Raw genomic sequence first — 20503 nt, forward strand, 5'->3', positions numbered from 1 at the left:
AGTAAAGTTGACATAGGATTGCCCTATGTCTTTACTTACACTTATTAATTGCCTGGGAAAAATGTCCTCACAGTAAGAATGGTATCCTAATTAGGGATGAGTCAAATGTACCAGGGTTCGGTTTGAGACATTGAGTCTGCGGTACCCGCTGTGTGTGTGATTACAGCAGGAGCAGGTCGCCAGTGGCACACATGCTTGCCCCAGACCCGGCAGTGTCAGATCACGTACGTGATCTGGCGCTGAGTGGCTGCCCTGCTGCAGTAAATGTAGGGTGGGCAGTCTGCAAGTGGTTAACTGACAATTACGAGGTCATGCGAGGTCATATTTTTTGCACTTTTTTTAAACAAAAAAAGCAGACAAAAAAAAATCTAATTTCTTCATAAATTTAGGCCAATATGCATTCTGCTACATATTTTTTGTAACCCCCCCCCCCCCAATAAGCGTATATTGATTGGTTTGCAAAAAATGTATAGCGTCTACAAACTATGGGATATTTTAATTAATTTTTAATTTATTTATATATTTTTTTTTTAGTAATGGCGATCAATGACTTATAGCGGGACTTCGATATTGAGGTAGACATTTGGACGCTAAGTGACACTTTTTGAGCAACAGTGACACTAATACAGTGATCAGTGTTAAAAAATATGCACTGTTACTGTTCTAATGACACTGGCTGGGAAGGGGTTAACATCAGGGGCAATCAAAGGGTTAACATTGTGCCTAGCCAGTGTTTTTCTACAGTGTGGGAGGTGCTTTTACTAGGGGAAGACATGGGTCCATGCCCCTGCTTTTAAGAGACACAGGATCCATGCCTTCCCTACAGTCAGAACAGCGATTTGTCTTGTTTACATAGCTGACTGGACAAGGCTCACTGGACAAGGGTGGATAGGCAGGTAAGTAACTTTAATTCAGAAGAGACAATGCATGTCTCTTCTGCATTTAAATTCCTGCCTGTTCAACCGTTTTTAAGTTTGGCCCAAAGATCCTCTTTTAGCACCAGGGTGGGAAGGATTTATTCAGGCCTAAAATCGCCCTGGTTAATCACAGGTCAATGCTAATCAGTCAGTTATAATTCCATTGTTGCTTTTCTTTATATTGGATTATTCCTATTAGTTGATCCAACTGAATTTTATTTCCTGTAAGGTGTAGATGCCTCTTTTGCCTTTACAAGGATCAAAATGCTAACTAACCTTTCAAAATATAAACTAAACTAAAACTATACCTGTGCAGTTTGCCATGAAATATTTATATGGATTGAAGTTTAGTATAACCACTGAAGTTGTGATGTTTACTTAGTGTAAACTGCTAGTTCTAGTTAGTGAAAAGATCATTAGTGTGATAAATTGCATGTTCAGTGGCCGGAATTTTGATTGATCTTCAACTACCCCCTCAAGGGGCTGGCAGCACATTGCAAATTCAATTAAGGAATGCATTGGAATGGGTCAATTTATGGAGTGGATACACATTATTTCTCAGGAGTAATGTTTCACCAAAGAATGTAGTTTATACATTTCCACAATGTAAACATGCACTGAATAGAACAACATGCCTTCATCAAATCATTTAAAAATGAAATACTGATTTTAACTAAAATAACACTTAACCTCACAGTAATAACACAAATACCTACAGCCAGCTGTATATATATATATATATATATATATATATATATATATATATATATATATATATATGTATATATAGCAGTATATACAGTATCTCACAAAAGTGAATACTCCCCTCACATTTTTGTAAATATTTTATTATATATTTTCATGTGACAACACTGAAGAAATGACACTTTGCTACAATGTAGTAAGTGTACAGCTTGTATAACAGTGTAAATTTGCTGTCCCCTCAAAATAACTCCACGCACAACTATTAATGTCTAAACTGCTGGCAACAAAAGTGAGTACACCCCTAAGTGAAAATGTCCAAATTGGGCCCAATTAGCCATTTTCCCTCCCCAGTGTCATGTGTCTCAGGTGTGAATGGGAAGCAGGTGTGTTAAATTTGGTGTTATTGCTCTCTCACACTGGTAACTGGAAGTTCAACATGGCACCCCATGGTAAAGAACTCTCTAAGGATCTGAAAACAAGAATTGTTGCTCTACATAAAGATGGCTTAGGCTATAAGAAGATTGTCAAGACCTTGAAACTGAGCCGCAGCATGGTTGCCAAGACGGTACAGCGGTTTAACAGGACAGGTTCCACTCAGAACAGGCCTTGCCATGGTTGACCAAAGAGGTTGAGTGCACATCATATCCAGAGGTTGTCTTTGGGAAATGAAGGTATGAGTGCTGCCAGCATTGCTTCAGAGGTAGAAGGGGTGGGGGGTCAGCCTGTCAGTGCTCAGACCATATGCCGCACACTGCATCAAATTGGTCTGCCTGGCTGTCGTCCCAGAAGGAAGCCTCTTCTAAAGATGATGCACAAGAAAGCCTGCAAACAGTTTACTGAAGACAAGCAGACTAAGGACATGGATTACTGGAACCATGTCCTGTGGTCTGATGAGACCAAGATAAACTTATTTGGTTCAGATGGTGTCAAGCATGGTCAGTTCATTGAGAGAACCATGAATGTCAATATGTACTGTGACATACTGAAGCAGAGCATGATCCTCTCCCTTCGGAGACTGGGCCGGAAGCCAGTATTCCAACATGATAACGACCCCAAACACACCTCAAAGATTACCACTGCCTTGCTAAAGAAGCTGACGGTAAAGGTGGTGGACTGACCAAGCATGTCTCCAGACCTAAACCCTATATGGGGCATCCTCAAATGGAAGGTGGAGGAGCACAAGGTCTCTAACAAGGTGGAGGAGCACAAGGTCTCTAACAAGGTCTCTAACATCCACCGGCTCCATGAGAGGACTCCAGTGGCAACCTGTGAATACTGTGTATATCTATCTATATATATATATATATATATATATATATATATATATATATATATATATATATATATATAATTTTATTTATGTTTTAATTATCTTGTAGTGGTCTTTCCCTAACATAATGGAGCGTGTTTATTGAAAACAGTACCACTCTTTTAGACTCCATTTGTAATTATTGCAGCTAAAGGTGAGGAGATTGGAACCCTAAGATGCACACTCCAGGTGCTGGCATAAGCACATTCATGTGCACCTCACCATGATCACAAAGCAGAAGCCAAAGCTAGGCATGGGTGTCCATTAACAAGACCTCTACCATTAATGTGTTCATCCAAAAATCCAAATAGGAGTTAAAGGATTGACAGTATGAGGAGTCTTTATCATATTTGTGCTGGGGGGGTCTCTTCAGTAGTTCTAACCTGAGCTATTTTTCTCCTATTAATAGGATGACTCATGTTCATACGTAGTTACAAAGTAAAGTAATATAGGATGAAAGTCAAAATGTAACATAATAATTAGTGCACTTTCATTTACTGCTTTACTCACACAATGTACTTTGTTTACTTATCAAGTAAAATAAATCCAATCAAAAGGCAGTGTTTAGGTATGAGTAGTGTGTTTTGTCTGAACAGAAGTGGACAAATGTAACAGCTTCTGGTTGTCAGTAATTGCTAACGAAGCAGCGGGTTCCTGCACCTACTGCGTCCTTACCAACCACTTGACATCACCTGGCCCAGTCATTTATGTGGCCGGGGACAAGGGGGTAACATCAATGATTAAATATGGCCACATGGTCATATTTGGGCAATTATGTCATCACTATCCCTGCCCCTTCCTTTTTATTGCTGATGATAGCTCAGGGACCTGTCATTTGGTAACTGGCCATCGCTGGGTTAGGGCCATCTCTTATTTTCTTTTGGTGGGCATCAGGCATCATGGATGTACATTGTGGGACATTTTATGTTTTTCAATTACAGGATTTGTCAAATGCTGTGTCTTTGTTTTTATTTACACTGTTTTTGTGTATGAGTAGGAGTACTATGTACTGTGTACTATGGCCAGCCAAACTGCTTGCTCATATTAAAGGTCTGGTATGGATTTTTAGGGAGACCCCACACATATTTTTTTTTTGCATGGGGTACCCCCTTAAAATCCATATCAGACTCCAAGGGTTCTATGCAAATGTATTTAAATTTTTGCTGTATTATGTGCTACAAAAAATGTGACATTTACAAAGAAAAATGTATATGGTTTAACCCTATGCCAACCGGCTGCAGTACATGCGGCTGGTCGGCTCTATTGCGTGAAACGATGTACCTGTACGTCATTTCGTGCAATAGCCAGCGGGGGGCGCAACACACGCATACTGATTGGCCAGAGGGGGAGCCAATCAGTGGGTCTAGCGGCCACCTGCGATCGCTCCCCAGAGACACAGAACGGTGATCTGCCGATGTAAACAAGGCAGATCGCTGTTCTGACACGAATGAACAGAGTGATCTTGTGTTCCTGCTAAGCAGGAACACAGATCTCTCTGTTCATCCAGTGAGTTCATCCCCCACACAGTTAGAAAGCATCCCATAGAGACACACTTAACCCTTTGATCGCCCCTGGTGTTAAGCCCTTCCCTGCCATTGTCATTAGTACAGTAACAGTGCATATTTTTAGCACTGATCACCGTAATAATGTCACTGTCAATGTAGGGATGAGCCTGATATTCAAGTTGAATGTAAGTTTGAGTCGAACATCGTGTGGTGGCCTGTTCCCCCGAACAGCAAACATTATGCGGTGCTCGCGGCAAATATCGAAAGCCGCGGAACACCATTAAAGTCGATGGGACACTAACATGAAAAATCATGTCATCTCATTTTAAAGACTTATATGCAAGTTATTGTCATAAAAAGTGTATGGGGACTTGGGTCCTGCCCCAAGGGACATGTATCAATGCAAAAAAAGTTTTAAAAAATCAAGTTTTTTCAGGAGCAGTCATTTTAATAATGCTTAAAGTAAAACAATAAAAATGAAATATTCCTTTAAATATCGTGCCTGGGGGGTGTCCTTAGTTTGCCCGTAAAGTAGCACATTTCTCCCGTGTTTCGAACAATATCACAGCAAAATGACTTTTCTAAAGGAAAAAAAGTAATTTATCAATTATCAGTGCCCCCATCAGTGCAGCCTATCAGTGCCTCATCAGTGACCATTATTGCTGCCTATCAGTGCAGCCTCATGAGTGCCCACCAGTTCCTCCTCATCAGTACCCACCAGTGCAGCCTCATCAGTGCTCACCAGTGCAGCCTCATCAGTGCCCATCAATGCCCATCAGTGCTGCCTCCTCAGTGCCCATTAGTGCAGCCTATCAGTGACCATCAGTGCAGCCTCTTTAATGCACATCAGTGAAGGAGAAAAATTGCCTGTTTGTAAAATTTTTATAAAACTATGAGAAAGTTGTTGTTTTTTTCAAAATTTTCAGTCCTTATTTGTTTATTTAGCAAAAAATAAAAACCCAGTGGTGATTAAATACCACCAAAAGAAAGCTCTATTTGTGTGAAAAAAATGATAAAAATTTTGTTTAGGTACAGTGCTGCATGACCACGCAATTATCATTCAAAGTATGACAGCTGAAAGCTGAAAATTGACTTGGGCAGAAAGGGGGTAAAAGTGCCCAGTAGGCAAGTGGTTAAGCTGTAAGTTAAGTATACAATTTATTTCCCTTACTGCTTTTTTTGTTATAGTACTGGAACTGTTGTCTACATTGTGGAATCTTCTGACACACAAACACAGAAAAAAATCAAGAGAACACAAATGAATGGCAATAGTGATCTGCCCTAAGCTGCTAGGATACATACGAATAAATGCTCTATTTATCATCCACTCAGAACTAAATTATTACTTTCATTACACATACAGCTAAGTTATAACTTGTTTTGAAACTCAAACAATATTAGTTGTAAAAAATGATTGCAGTAAATGAGTTTCCCATTTTTCGGTTATGGAATGTTACATAATATTGGCAAGCCATTTAAGTAGTACTGGAAAAATGTATGGCATAAATATTTGACATTACCTTGGATACAAGACTTGCTCTATATGCAGCCAACTGCTTCAGATACTCTTTTTTGGCAGCTTCAGTTTTCTTCTTATACACCTGCAAGTAACACACATTTAAAACATTTAATCATACAAAGCTTTTCAAAAATCTTGAAAATCTATTGCCTCTTCACTGAGGCATCTTGATGAATAAACCACAAGGATCTTACTAAGTCTAATGCATGCCTCTTACATCTCTAATAAAGCAATATAATCTGGCAATGTTGCAGCATGACATTTGGGGCTTTTCTATAACAAATAGGCCAGTCTCTTAAAAACAGAATTATGGTTTAGAAATGGATTCTTAGAATTCGATTGCTTTTATGAGAAATGCTGACATTTTTATTTCCCAAATATACTTTATTTTGTCCCCGAGTTTTGATTTTCTTTATACTTTGCCCCTAAAAATGCCAGCTTCCTTTAGGAGACATTGCTTAATCTGAATTTATAATGTTTTTGTATATTGGTATTGTGCTCAGGCCTAAAAAAAGTATTTGGTATCTTATATTCATTATTTTGAGCAATCAGGTGGAGATTCAGGCACACTCTGTCCACTTAAGAAATTATAATCTTATGTTTTATTCAAGCTTATGACTGGTACATATTAATATAAATACATAGAATGATAGGTTATGAACACCAGAGAATGTCCACTATTCTAGTTACTGTAGATGTCATTCTACCTGTATTTTTTTTTTAACTTCCGACCATCAGCCATATGCATATATGTGTCAGAGAGGGCTTAAACGCTGTGCTGCCACATATATTCATACAACCTGGGGCACTGTCCTGTGCTGGAGCCCCAGCACTGTGTCTGGTCACTGCTTACAATTGGGAGTTGGGAGCATGAGCTCCCGATCACAAGACCACTGTGATTGCCAATAACAATGATCACATAATTGGCAGCTCACCTACCAGCTGAAAGGGGTTAATGTTATACAGTGATACCAATATATACCTTAAAATATCGCATAATTATCTCTATTAGCAGGGGTTTTATTGCTGGATTATTGCACTAGGGAATGAAAGTGTTGCAGTGCTATAAACCATAAGCCCAAAGTTTAATAGTTTGTTATAACTGGTATGACAAACCTCCAGATGCCAGGCGCTAAAATGTTACATTGGGGCAAACTCTCTTTAAAGCCCAAGACATTGGCCATTTATAGAGTGATTAAGCAACATGACTAGTGAATGTGTGAGCGCCAATAACGTGTAACTGATTTTACTGACATAAAATGAACGGTATTTTTGTGGCTCTAAGAAAAAGACATCAGTTTGCGGGCTCTGAGGATTTGTCAGCTCATAAGTGTAATTCTGCCTCTTCATATCCCTGCTGCTTCTAATTTAGCAGGACAGGCTTATAATTGAAGCAAATTAACTATTTACTCTTGCTACTTCTACCAGGGGAGGGAAGGACATACCAGCAGGACAGAATGCGTGGGAATTAAATCCTTCTCACTTGTGTCAAAATTGCCCTTCTATAACACATTAGCAGTAATTTCATGAGGCATCAAACATTGGAATAAATACTGAAGAATAAAATAATGAGGTGTTGCTGTTGAGTCAAACAGCTTTAGCTAATTTTATGGCATATGGATTATAAAGACTAAAGAGAGGCATATGTTACAATACTATAACACTGTAGTTACATGTGATACCTGATCATTAAACTCCTGCTAGGATCCCTGGGTCTATATTTTTAATCAAGATTATAGGTTTAAACATCATTAAATAATTATCCATATATACTGTAGGTGTATTTAATACCACAGCACAGAGAGCAGTCATAATCTGTAAAATGCTATAGCCTATACCAGCCAATCAGATTTTACCTTTAATCAGTTTAGAACTGTCAGAACAGTTAATAATGATTGCTAAATGTTTGCTATTAGTTACTGTGTTTGCTACATTGTTTTTTGTCTTATGAAATTAACCCGATAATGTTTGCAAAGACAAACTCTCATGCAATTGCCGTCCTTGCTGATTCACTGATGTAAGTAAATCAATTACAGAGCAAGACACCCAGGGAGTGCAGCACATCAGGCTTTGTTTAACCTGAACTGGAAAGATTTGTGCTCAGTGAAACCCTCACTGCTATTGATAAAAACTTATTGTGTGAACAATTCATAGACTTTCATTTGAATAAGTAAAGAAGTCATCCACAGCCAAATACTGCATGCAGATATATTGGCTGACATATATATTTAGACAATTACATGAATGACTTTTATATTATGTCATATAATCAATATTACTTGAGTTGACTATACTTACACACAGACATGCCACACACAAAGACATCAGATTTCTTTTAAATGCTGCATTTAACTCAAAATACAGCATTACGTTTACGCTCTTAGGCCAAACATATGTACATTTGTCTCTTTGGCTAAAGCTTTCAGGTTGTTGATAGTCATGTAAACAAGGCCATTTTGTTTGCAATTTGCCAAATCTACTACAGCCATACTGTGCTTTCAATTAGAAACGCAAAGAGAACATTGTACACTTCCATCTGGTTTAAGTTCAACCTTGCTTTAATTTTTCACTTAACAACCATTTTACAAAAGGAAAAAGGAAAATGACATTAGTGGTCCCTGTGAAATGTTAGACTGGTCTAAAAGCTAGAGACATGTTAAATCTCCCATGTGTATGCAGCTAATTAATGAATATAGTGCGTCTTGTATGTAAGGAACTGCTCAGCAACTGCCTGGTAGTAATTAAATGGCTGGCTGCAGACTACAACTCTGTGTCCCAAATTATAACTACTGTACTGATCTTAATTAAAACTTGATTTCACCTAGACAGGTAACTGTAGATGATAATAAACCTATTAATAATGTCATTTTAAGTGTTAGTTACGTGTATGTAAAAGCAGAATGTCTGTAAGTGCATGTGAAACAATGCTACTGGATTATTTTTATTCTAATTTGTAAATTATGTGTGTTAAGTATAGGGGTGATTGTAACAAAGTAAGTATTCCAATGTTATCTCCACAGAAACTTTGCAGGTTTTCAAAAGAACACATAAATGAAACACACAATGTAATCAGACCTTCAACACAGGCAGGATTGCTGCTGTATACAAAATCATTTTATTCAAATAACTTTTTATTTCATATTACATCTTTATTATATGCCTTGGGAGCCATATAATGAAATAAACAGGTAAATGAATTAATAAATCAATTAATTAAATCCACAGTTTAAAGAAAGGGAAATGTGATCTTTTGATAGCTATTCATATGGAAAATGGCTACCTAATGTATATGTATGTCTTCCAGAGCTAAAGTATGGTTTACAAAGAAAAGTGTATAAGTGGCATATTTGAGCTAGGTCATGATGTAACTTTGGAGATGGTCCAACTGGCTACAGTTCTTATAATAAACTTGTCTCAGATCTAGACAATTCAAACTAAACATGATAAAAACATTCAAAACAAGGTACACTTAGTAAAAAACACATATCTAAGGTACCATAACTCAAAGCTACCAATCAAATATCCGTTTACTAAAGTCACATCAAAATTTAACTTACTGGTTGGTCTGAGTTAACACCATTTGTAGCTGTATCTTTTCCTAAAGAGTCTGTGCCTTTTTCCGTTAAAGGTAACGGAATACTAAAGGAGGCCAGAAAAGGTAGCCTTGCCTTTAAAAATAAGTCATTTTTAGGTATTTTTTTAGAACTATGAAGTTAAGCTTTGTACAGACTCTCATTTATTATCACAGCATTGTGACCTATATCTATAATTATATATGAATAGAAAACTTCAAGCATAATAAAAATTCAACACAAGTCTTCTGTAAGAAATAAAGCAAATAATAGTACAAAATACTGTCTAAATCAAGGTCGGCTGCGTTTGTAATATGATTGATGTGAAAAAGAAGTCAGTAAGAACCTCAGTATTTTGTATAAGTAGCTAAGTATGAAAAATATTGGGCAAGATTCAGTAAATTTGACTTCAAAAAGAATTTCTCTAAAATATATCTATTATGTCTTCTTCACAAAAGGGCATCTTCATTATTTGCATAGTTAGATGTGCATTTGCTTTTATTATAAGATCTCTACTTCGTTGATAAAAGAACAAAAAAATAAAACCTCATCTAAAGACAGATCAATACTGTAAGGTATCATTCTATTACCACAAATGATAGTAATTTCATCTTTTCAATATAATTCTTTTCTTTATAGTAGTCATTTTCCATAGAACAATTTATTGATCTTACAACAGCATTTATCTACTATAGAAAACTCAACATTTTGTTGTTCAGTAGAATACATTATATATATATATATATATATATAACATATGAATACCATAACCTGCTCAACCAGAAATATGCATTTAACAGGATATAAGGAAATGCAGTTAAAGTTAAAGCAATAAAAAAAAATAAAAATTGAAAAAAAACATACTGATTTTATTTAAACTGAATATACTTTGGTTATAAAATGTTTGTGATTACGTATGTTCCAAATTGCATACTTACTTACTAAAAAAAAAAAAAAAATGTCACCAAAGATAGAATTTTGTTTAGAGTAGTAGTGATGGAGGCAAGTACTATTTAAAATGATGAAGCACATGCAGTGAATAGTCAACTGTGCCACAGATAAAAAGAAAACAAACAAATGTTTTTTCTAACTTTTCAGATTTCATGCCAAAAAGTCACATATGAAATAAACATCGGGTCAGCACTTAGCAGCTTAACAATGAAGTGGGCTAAACAGTGTGTGGAGAAGTAAGCGATTGCTTTGTGCTAATGGTGCTATATAAAAACTTTAGGACATACAGAAGTTATCAAGCGTAAATGTAAAAAGTTATTTCACTTTGCAAGAAATTCACTTTACTTCAATCCTGATTTTTAGGAAAATTTATTAAATGTTTTTAGATTTTACAATACTGATGTTATTTTTCAGTGAAGTCTGGCAAATTGTAGGGGAGAAAATGACTGTTGTTTTTCCTCCATAATTCACACCCACCAGCATTTTAAAGTGCAAGTAAACCCTAACAAGGAGCTTTTCTTATTTGATCCCTTTTTGGTCTGTTAAAGCTGAACTTGGGGAAAAACAAAAATCCTCTTTTATTGTGGGGCTGATCTGCACTGCAAGGATTAAATGCTCACTGATGTTTAGGGTCCTCAAAAAAGCATCTTTGGGCTCCATACACACTAGGCATGCATGCATGCTGGTGCAAAAAATATATCAGGTGGTCCCGATTTTTGTTATCAGGTGATTTTATGAGTGCTTGCCTCCCACATGGAAGTTCAGGAAAACGGTACATAGGAAGGAAAATGTGACTGTAAACAAAAAAAATGTAAGTGTTTCTGAACTTTGTGGGAAGGAATTGTTCTCCTGTGTTAAACTTATTTGCACTGTGTTGTTAAAAAAAAAGATGAGGCTACTACTAAGATGAACTACTTTAGTTATGGAAACCATAACTCTCCAGTTCTATTTTAAGGTGGGACCTTATCCTTAAAGCCATAAGACTAAACAATAATGTGTGTAAGTCACCGAGAAATGGTGGCATGAGAGGCTGGTTCCCCTTCATGAATAACAAAGAGTCAGTCTTACTACTGGAAGGAGTGGCTGAGAGGTAAATATGCACAGCATGAACAACATCTGGGTAGTGGTAGTGAAGAGTAATTTCCATCTGGCGTACTGGAGCTGGACAGAGACGGAAGAACAACATGGTTAGGTGGACGGCTGAAACCACTTTAGGAAGGAAGGGGGTTCTAGGCCTCAGTGCCACCATATCTTTGTATAAGACCAAATAGGGTTCTTTACAGGACAAGGTCACCAATTCAAATGCACACCTTGCAGAGGTGATTGTAACAAGGAATATAACCTTGTGAGAGTGGACAAAGTACTATCCCTAAACAAGGGTGATTTTTGAAGTATCTAGAAAATCTGATTTAGGTCCCATGGAGTAAAAGGAAGTTTTACATGAGAAGCAACACGAGAGACACCATATACCAAAGTCTTAACCAATAAATGGTAGACTAGCAGACTTTGGAAAAAGATCTGAAGGGTCAAGAGTTGGCCTTTATTGGTACTCAGGGCCAAACGCTGATTGAGGCAAGATTGTAGAAAGGTTGGGATTCCTCCTACAGAGTATTTCCTTGAACGAAATCTGCTTTTATTTGCACTGGGCCAAGTCAACATTATATGTGTGATGGTAGACCTTGTGGAGGGTAGACTTTCTAGCTTTTAACAGTGTGGAAATTTCTGAATCATAGCGACCCCTGTCTCTTAAGACCTGGGCTTCAACAGCCATGCTGTTAAAGCCAGTGACCATAAAGCAGGGTGATAACCTAGACCTTGAGATCAGAGATCTAGTCGTTCTTGAAAAGCAAAGAAGTTGTCTGAAAGAAGTTTGATCAGGTCAGAGTACCATATTTGCCTAGGCTAATGTCAGAAACCATGAAATCAGACCAAGACAGAAGTACAGTTAAATCACACTTGTTTAATAATAAAAGTAAAAAGAACAAACGTAGTCAAAACATAGCCAAAGTTCAGTAACCGGAATGGATAGTCAGCCAAGCCAGAAGTCAGGAATCAAAGTACTGGAACAGCAAGCAGCGTCAGCACAGCCAGTCTTTAAACAGGAATCCAGGAGATAGTTTCTTGTGATGTGACCAAGCGAAGGCAGAGCTCCTCTGGACTGGACAGCTTAAGTAGGCAGGACTGACAAGCAGGATCATCAACAGCTGGGTAACTGTGGAGAGAGATGGGAGCTGGCAATTAGCCAACAGCTGAGCAGCCAGCTCAGAGAAGGAAGGGCTGAGCCCAGCCCTGACAGCTAATTGTGTGCTATGAGGATCTGTGGGAGGCCCTCCATCTCAATCCTTCTGAGGTGATGAGGAAATCATTTCAGAGGAGGAGATAAGGTTGTACTGATCCCACAAGGCCATTAGAGCATCCACTGCTTCCCGTTTGTTGTTGAATTAGGAGGTCAGGGGCTCCACATCCATCATCCCCCACCTGACACATGTGCCCTGGGTGTAGGGATCACTCTCCCAATTCCAGTTGATGCAAGCTAAGGTAGTATGCCTGCCAATTGTCCACGCCTGTTATATGAAAGGCAGACAAGGCTAGAATGTTTAGATTTGTCATCCTCTGATGACCATGTCGCCTCTAACAACAAGGTGTCTAGAACCCCTTTACTTCCATTCAGGCTGGAATCTGTTGTTAAATACTTCCAAGAAAGCAGGAAGACAAATTTTCCTGACTCCAGAGGAGGATTCTTAAGCCTCAAAGCCAGAGATAACCTAATATCTGTTGTTAGGCAAATCAGCCTGTTCAGGAACTTAACTGATTTGTCCTATGATGATAGAACATTGTGTGATAGGGCTCTGAAATGAAACAGGGCAAATTAAACTACCTCAAAGTATATATAACAGAATTGAACAGCTCCTAAACTTTGGATTCTGAATCTGGGAGCAGAAAGTCAACACAGGTCTGGTCTATGTCTAGAATAAGTCCAAGATATTCCAAGCAATGTGTCAGTTCCAGTTCAGATTTCAGAATCTAACTGAACTTTTTTAAGGTCTGGGCTGTCTGCAGAGAGCAGAGAAGTAGAACTATAGCAGGTAGCCCCTAAACACCATATCCCTTGCCCAGACATTGGAGATGCTTGCCAACCAGGTGTCTACAAAGACTAACAGACATCCCCCTAACCTTGAATCAGGGGGCATCCCTAATGCCAAAGAGGACCTGTCTGCAGGTTTGGAAGATTTAAAAGGCCAATGTTTGCAACTGAACTGGGCCCTTGGCTTAGGTCTGGCCTTAATTTGTGAAGCCTGAAAGAAATTAAAGGAACACTTCTCAGCTTCAGAGGCAGGAGGAGATTTCCCAAGTAAAGCTTAGGCTTCATAAGCTTGGTTAAATGAGTACATTTTTAAATTGATGTACATGGGGACTTATTTAGTAAATTAAACGGATATCAACTAAACCATCTATGCAATAGTACAAATGTTCTAAGTGCTCTATGACTAAAGGGTCAGTAAGGACAGTATCTGAATCCTTTGACATAAGCTAAGTCATCCCCCAAGATTTGATTTTGCATTACAGGTCCTGCTAGTGAAAACAAGGATTTTAAGAGGGTTACCAAACATTTGTCAGTGGGATCTCTAAACACTGAAGTGTCCTCAGTAGGTATGGTCAGTGTTTTATTAACACTTCTTAAAAAAAGACCTCTTCAAACAGATATTGTTCTGTAAAGTATTCGGGAGGAGTGAATAAATGATTATGAGTTTTCCAGGCTCTGTACAGAACAGGTTCAAGTAAGGAGTGTACCAGATACGTGTTGATAGTTATAAAGGGGTTTGCACTGCATAAGTAAAAGCTGATCTCTTATCTTAAAGTCTGGAAGCTAAATCAGTTGAATGTGGCTACACAGGATCTTTATAGAAACAGCATCCACAGCAGAAGGCTCAGAAGCAGCTACAGCTCCAGGAATGTCAGCTAAAGATTCTAGAGAGAAAGGTGTAGAAGTGTGTTTATATTTAGAAGGCAGAGTTGCAAACTGGCCCAAAAAAACAGCATAGCTGTGGAGATAGTAAAGGAGGGGGGATACAACTGTCAGAGCTAGGTAAGGTAAGGTAAATGGCAAGGAGTAAGCATGTTACAATGATTTTGTCTGTCTGTCTCAGGGCACTGAGGAGGGACACTGCAGGCCACCCCAGAACTGTTAGTTGATTGGGAGATAGAGAGATGTTTATGTCTGCAACCCTTGTGCTTAGGACATGACATGTTGCACGGCAGGGACAATTTTTTTTTTTTTTAAGTTCAATGCTTTTTATTCATCTTCATACAAAAATACATCACATCTCATATTAAACAATGTACATAAAACCACATAGTAATACAGTCCACTACTTCACTACAAGATGTATATATCCACCCTACCGGGTGTATTCTGCTAACTTTCTTCCCTTTTATACCCCCCCTTTACACTAAACTATAAACCTGGTAGTCAGCCCACTCTACGTCTTATATTACCTGCACGCTCACCTCTACTTAATACTTAGATCTTACACTTTTCCATATCCTCTTTTTTCCCTTATACTCTATCTAGATATTCTCCCTTCTCAATCCATGGAGTCCAGATTTTTTTAAATTCCTTTATATTCCCTCCTCTAACATAGACTGTCTTTTCCTTCCCTATTGTTTCTGACACCGTTCTAAACCAATCCTCTACTGAAGGGGGTTTCTCTGCTTGCCATCTCCTTGCTATTTCCTTTCTTGCCTGATAAAGGCATCTCCGCACCGCTTTACTCTTAGTCTTTCCACTCCCCAGATTCCCCACTACCCCCAAAACACATAATTTCGGGTATATATTAAGTTTCGGATCAAAAACCTTATTTATACTCTCAACCACTTCCGTCCAATAGCGAAATAGCTTGGGGCATTTCCATATCATATGTAACATATCTCCCGTATTTTGACATCTGGGACAATCAGCGTTTACCCTTCTCCCATACTTAAACAGTTTTTTGGGGGTATAATATGCCCTGTGAAGGAGCAATAAATGTGAGAATTTCTGGGCCGGTGAAACCGACACCTGGTGACCCCCCTCCAGAATCTCTTTCCATTGAGTATCCGATATTGTCCCCAGGTCCCTTTCCCATTCCCTTCTACATTTAAGTTTCTCAGGACCTTCCCTACTGTTTTTACAAATGTATCAGTAGAGTTCTGTTATTAGCCCCTTTACTCCCTCAGTATTCTCTATCTTTTGGGAAATGGGTGATTGGCACCAGTTCGGGCCTTGTACTCCAAATTGGGCCTGCAGTGCGTGCTTGATCTGTACATAGTTAAAGTATGACTGATTTGGAATACCGAATTCCTCCTTTAAGGTGGCAAAGGTCTTTAACATATTACCGTTATATAGTTGCTCTAATTTTACTATCCCCTTTAATTCCCAGGTCTTAATTTTACCTATCTGTAATAGTTCCTGATAGTTCTTATTGTTCCATAAAGGGCTATGCCTCGCTTCCCCCTCCATACCCTTCATGCCCTTAATAAAGTTCCACACTTTTAACATTAGTTTAATCGTAGGGGTCCTATAGGTAAACGAGTTTGCCTCTAATACCTCCAAAATCTGCCTATGAGGTGCTCCAACAATCATTATTGTCCGGCAGGGACAATTTAATAGAGAAACACCAGGTGAAAACCTTAAGTACTCACAACCATCTGCTTAAGACAGGAAAGATCCATTGGATGGAGATGGCCAGATCACTGTAGGCAGCAGCAAGGACTAACCAATGAGTAGAATGACACATCTCTTGCAAATTTGACCCATGCTGGAAAGAAACCACCTCACATTGAAAAGGTGAGAACAGAGTGAGGAATGGGAGGGGTTATACATGGCTGGCCAATGATTTTTTTTTTGTGTCCAATTCCTCTTGTAGATGAAGGTAAAACGTAAATAGTTTTGAAATACTAAATCCTGTTACTATTTTGAACAAGTTTGTATGTTTTTAAAGGATGTTGTTGAGCTTTGGATTTTGTGACATATAAGTCAGTATGAATGTGACTGTAGGGAGAACCTATTTTTACTTTAAATACCAATCATGTGCTAGCAAAAATCCATGTTTTCACTTCTCTCTCTCACATGATTGGGTTTTCAAAGCAAACACAGGTTCACCTTGATTACTAGCATTCACTTTCCAAAGCAAACATCCCTTACTATTTTGGTAAATGAATCCCATTGTGTTTAACAATATTGTCTTTGCGATGCTGATGTGAAGAACATTGTTCTTCTGGTAATTTCTTCCTCTTGTGCCTATTTGTTTGCTGCCACCTGTCAAAATAATGTGCCACATCCACTCTCTTCCTGGGAGTACTATCCATCCTACAGTCAGCCAGAAGCAGCAGCTTGTGCAGCAAGTAGAAGGAGCTTCACAGAGGTACTGTCAGGGAACCAACAGCAGCAGAAGGGCTTTAGGACCCAGCATCTCTACCAGGACTTGTGGCAGGAGAAGGACTTTAGGACCCAGCATCTCTGGCAGGAGAAGGACTTTAGGGCCCAGAATCTCTACCAGCAGATCACATGGGTCAATATAAGAAAGTCTGCTAGTCTCTGCATTTGCTGGTTGATCTTTGGTGTGTTATCTCTGTTATATTCCTGTTCCTGTGTCTCCTGTTACTGATCCGGCTTGTCCTTGACCTGTCTCCTGTTTGCTTCCTGTGTTCGACCTTGGTTATCCACCAGATCACGTCTGCTCTGATACCAACCTAGCTCATGACCTATGCTTCCTTCTCACCATGCTCCAGTCGCAGCATTATCCGAATCCTGCAACACCTCATGGGCACCACCTGCCTGCTGATTCTAAGCCAGCACACCAGCTGTACTCTGGAACCTCCCGCATAATGTCCAGCAGACGACCCGTGCTACTTTGGGCCTGACCTCTTCTGTTTTCACCCTCAGGGGGGTCTGGAACTTAGCCGCAAGGGAAGCCCTCTCTCTCCATTGGCCTCCAGCACCAGGTACATGATAGGTACCATCAGATTGCTACTGGAAGGGCAGATTTAGTGTTGCACAGCAATTGCCTTGATTTTTTAAATTTTTCTTTAAAGTTTTTGGTTAGGTTTCAGATATCAGTTTTTCAGTTTATGACTCAATAATCCAAACCCATTTAGATATAAACTGACACATGCAAACACTAGTAGATGATCTTTGTAAAGATGTACATGATCTTTGTATTGGCAAACCACTGGCATATGCAGACATCAGCTTACTATTCTTTTTCCTAACAGTTTCAGACTATCTTCACAGTACACCAAAAATCAATATCCTACAAAACACTGATGATATGCAATGTAGAGTAACCCATAACAACCAATTCAATTTTAGTTTACTGACTTCAGATCAGTCAGCGGTAAATAATGCTACACTGTAAGCTGTAGGTTACTGCACTTTGAACACTGCACTCTCTCTTATTTAATAAACTTGTGTCTTTCCAAGTGTAGAACATATAAATATACAGTATATTTTTAAAAACATACAACCACAATAATATCTGCTCTTTCAACCCCATAATTAATCAAACACTTAGCTGAAAGAAAAATTACATGACTAATTTAGACCAGGTGGTATTAAACCATTTAAATCAATGACTAAAAAGTATGTAGATAAATGAAAATACTTGCTATTGTCCATGAAAAAACGCTTTATAACAGATTTCATTTTTCTCCTGGCTTTGTCACTTGCTGTCATAATATTTGACTCTGTGTTGAATTAAATTCTCTCTGTGTGTTACCTGCACTCTCAGTGAGTTAATCATAGTTTGCATGCTGTAAATTACTCTGCCATCACATTAGGTTATGCCCTTTCTCTGTTAATTACACTCTCTTTAGCCCTTAATCAATATATTCTGAGTACATATTTACTATGCACCTAAAGTATTTAGTGGCTTGATGTAGTTATATCAAAAGGCTTTTTTCTTAAAGGGAAACCAACTAATAAATAATAGCTGTTTTATTCTAACACTGGATTGTAGATTTATTATCATTTACTGTATGCTTACATTTGTAGTTTAAAACTGTCAATGTGTGCTATTTTTACATTGCTGTATTGCTGTACACTAATTGAATCCTAAGCTAGGATATAGGCTTGTTAGCTAATAATAGTCTAGGAAATAGCTGTGTATACCCCACTATACTCAAAAGTCACTATTAGTAACTGGATTTCATATTATAATAAACTAAAAAGTCTTCATCTATCATTGTGACAAAAATTAAGAGAGGAACATTGAATGCCCATGTCCTGTATACTGTTTCTTGTACTGCTGAGCCTCTCAGTCATTAAAGTGAATGTGAACTCAAACATGAATATTTGCAATCTTATTGAGAACATCTAAATATGTTAAGTATCCCTAAGCAATACTGTGAAAAATTAACATTTTGTCTTGAATCCCTCCTGAAAAATAGCAAGATGCTTCCTGTGCCGTTAGCCTTGTATACATATATCTGCATTATTAATCTATTAGTCCTCAGAAAAAATGTCATCAGAGGGAAGCTCTGACATAAGGAAGCAAAGACATGCCTCTACCAAGATGGCTGTCTCTACAGAGAGACTGTGTGAAACAAGACATGGTAAGTTAGTAATAGGGAAAATATCATGTGCAAGGAGACAAGAGGCCATACTGGTGAATAATCCTTTGCCCTTTGCTTGCCTTTTTTGGGCACAACTTTGACAGTACATGACGAGGTCTTCATTAGGGATAAGCTTGGATTCAGTCCAAACCTGGAAAGTGGTAGTCATTGCTAGGCCAATTAGCTGCAGGAGGGAGATTTTCTGCCCCACAGCTGCATGTATACAAAGGGGTAGCGATGCTTATGATATAATTGACCTAATATTAGTTGTCTTTGCTTGGCAGTTTTTTGGCTTCGGGTTTAGACAAATGTGTGTTTGGACCGGACCCAAGCCCTAGTTAAAGCTCACTACTAGTCTGCACTTGGTGAAAGTTACATTTAGGAATAGATTAGAGTTTTATCCCCAAAAAATTGTTATACACATTGTCTGTAACCCAGGTATTCATTTGTGCAGCATTACAAGAAAAGAAATATAGCATTTGCCAGCACATTCAATACAAGAAAACTATGCAAAATCAAATTTTACTGGCAATATTAACAGTAAAAAAGTGATGCTACTTAATCATAATTTCCCATCTAAATGGTGTAAACAAAAATAAATCTATGTGATATGTGAGTGTAACTTTCATGGCATTACCCAAATGTAAAAATATAAATTATATAAACATAAATATAAAATATAAATGCACAATATATATACAGAAGTGTTTTGTGCAACGTACAAATACAAATGCTACAATAACAACTTTTTAAATGTGTGCAAATATAAACCATGCCACAATTAGTGAATGAACACTTGTGTATCCATAAATAGTAATGCTGAATAAAGTGCTTTAAAAGTTCATAAAGTGCCAGTCCAGAACCAAAGTGTCTCTTCACCAACACTGGCAGTAATTATATGCCAGGGTACCAGGGTATTGAATAAATATAGCACACGGTGTGTTCCTGGCTGGATCACCAGGTGATAATAAAGGAAAGAAAGCCTAAAAAAAATGCAGCCACCACATTTAAGGATTGGTAATCTGCCATATATTACAAATTTTGGGGGTGATATTAATACCACTTTAAGTCAATAAAGTTTCACCTCATTCAATTAGTTTCTATGACAGCTACTGAATCAGTGGGGTTATCACTAGAGGTGTAGAGCATGTCCACTTTGCAAAATGAAAATTTACTTACCTTAGTGAATGAGGCCAAGTTTAGCTTTACCTCATTGACTAAACTAAGTAAAAATTCACTTTGCAAAGTGGAAATGCTCTACTCCTCCACTAATAACCCCACTGATTCAATTTGCAGCTGTCAAAGAAACTAAAGGCTGCAGATCTGTGTATTTAGCGCTGTTGCAGAAACACTGAAAGCAGAAAAAAATACATTTTTTGTTCTCAGACAAATTTATTTGCTATTTAACCCTCTATTAACTTCCTGATATACTT

At 38.1% G+C, this 20503-nt stretch overlaps 1 protein-coding gene across 9 annotated transcripts in view; it reads right to left on the minus strand.

The window, feature by feature from the left end:
* TOX (thymocyte selection associated high mobility group box) overlaps positions 1 to 20503 on the minus strand; it is a 392368-nt gene that overhangs the window by 34118 nt on the left and 337747 nt on the right. For all 9 annotated transcript variants that reach the window (XM_073631671.1, XM_073631670.1, XM_073631673.1 and 6 more), the window contains one exon: positions 5957 to 6037. In XM_073631671.1, coding sequence (XP_073487772.1) covers positions 5957 to 6037 — 81 coding nt within the window. The remainder of the gene's footprint in view (positions 1 to 5956; positions 6038 to 20503) is intronic.

This window comes from Aquarana catesbeiana, linkage group LG05, assembly GCF_042186555.1.
Source record: "Aquarana catesbeiana isolate 2022-GZ linkage group LG05, ASM4218655v1, whole genome shotgun sequence".
NCBI lineage: Eukaryota > Metazoa > Chordata > Amphibia > Anura > Ranidae > Aquarana > Aquarana catesbeiana.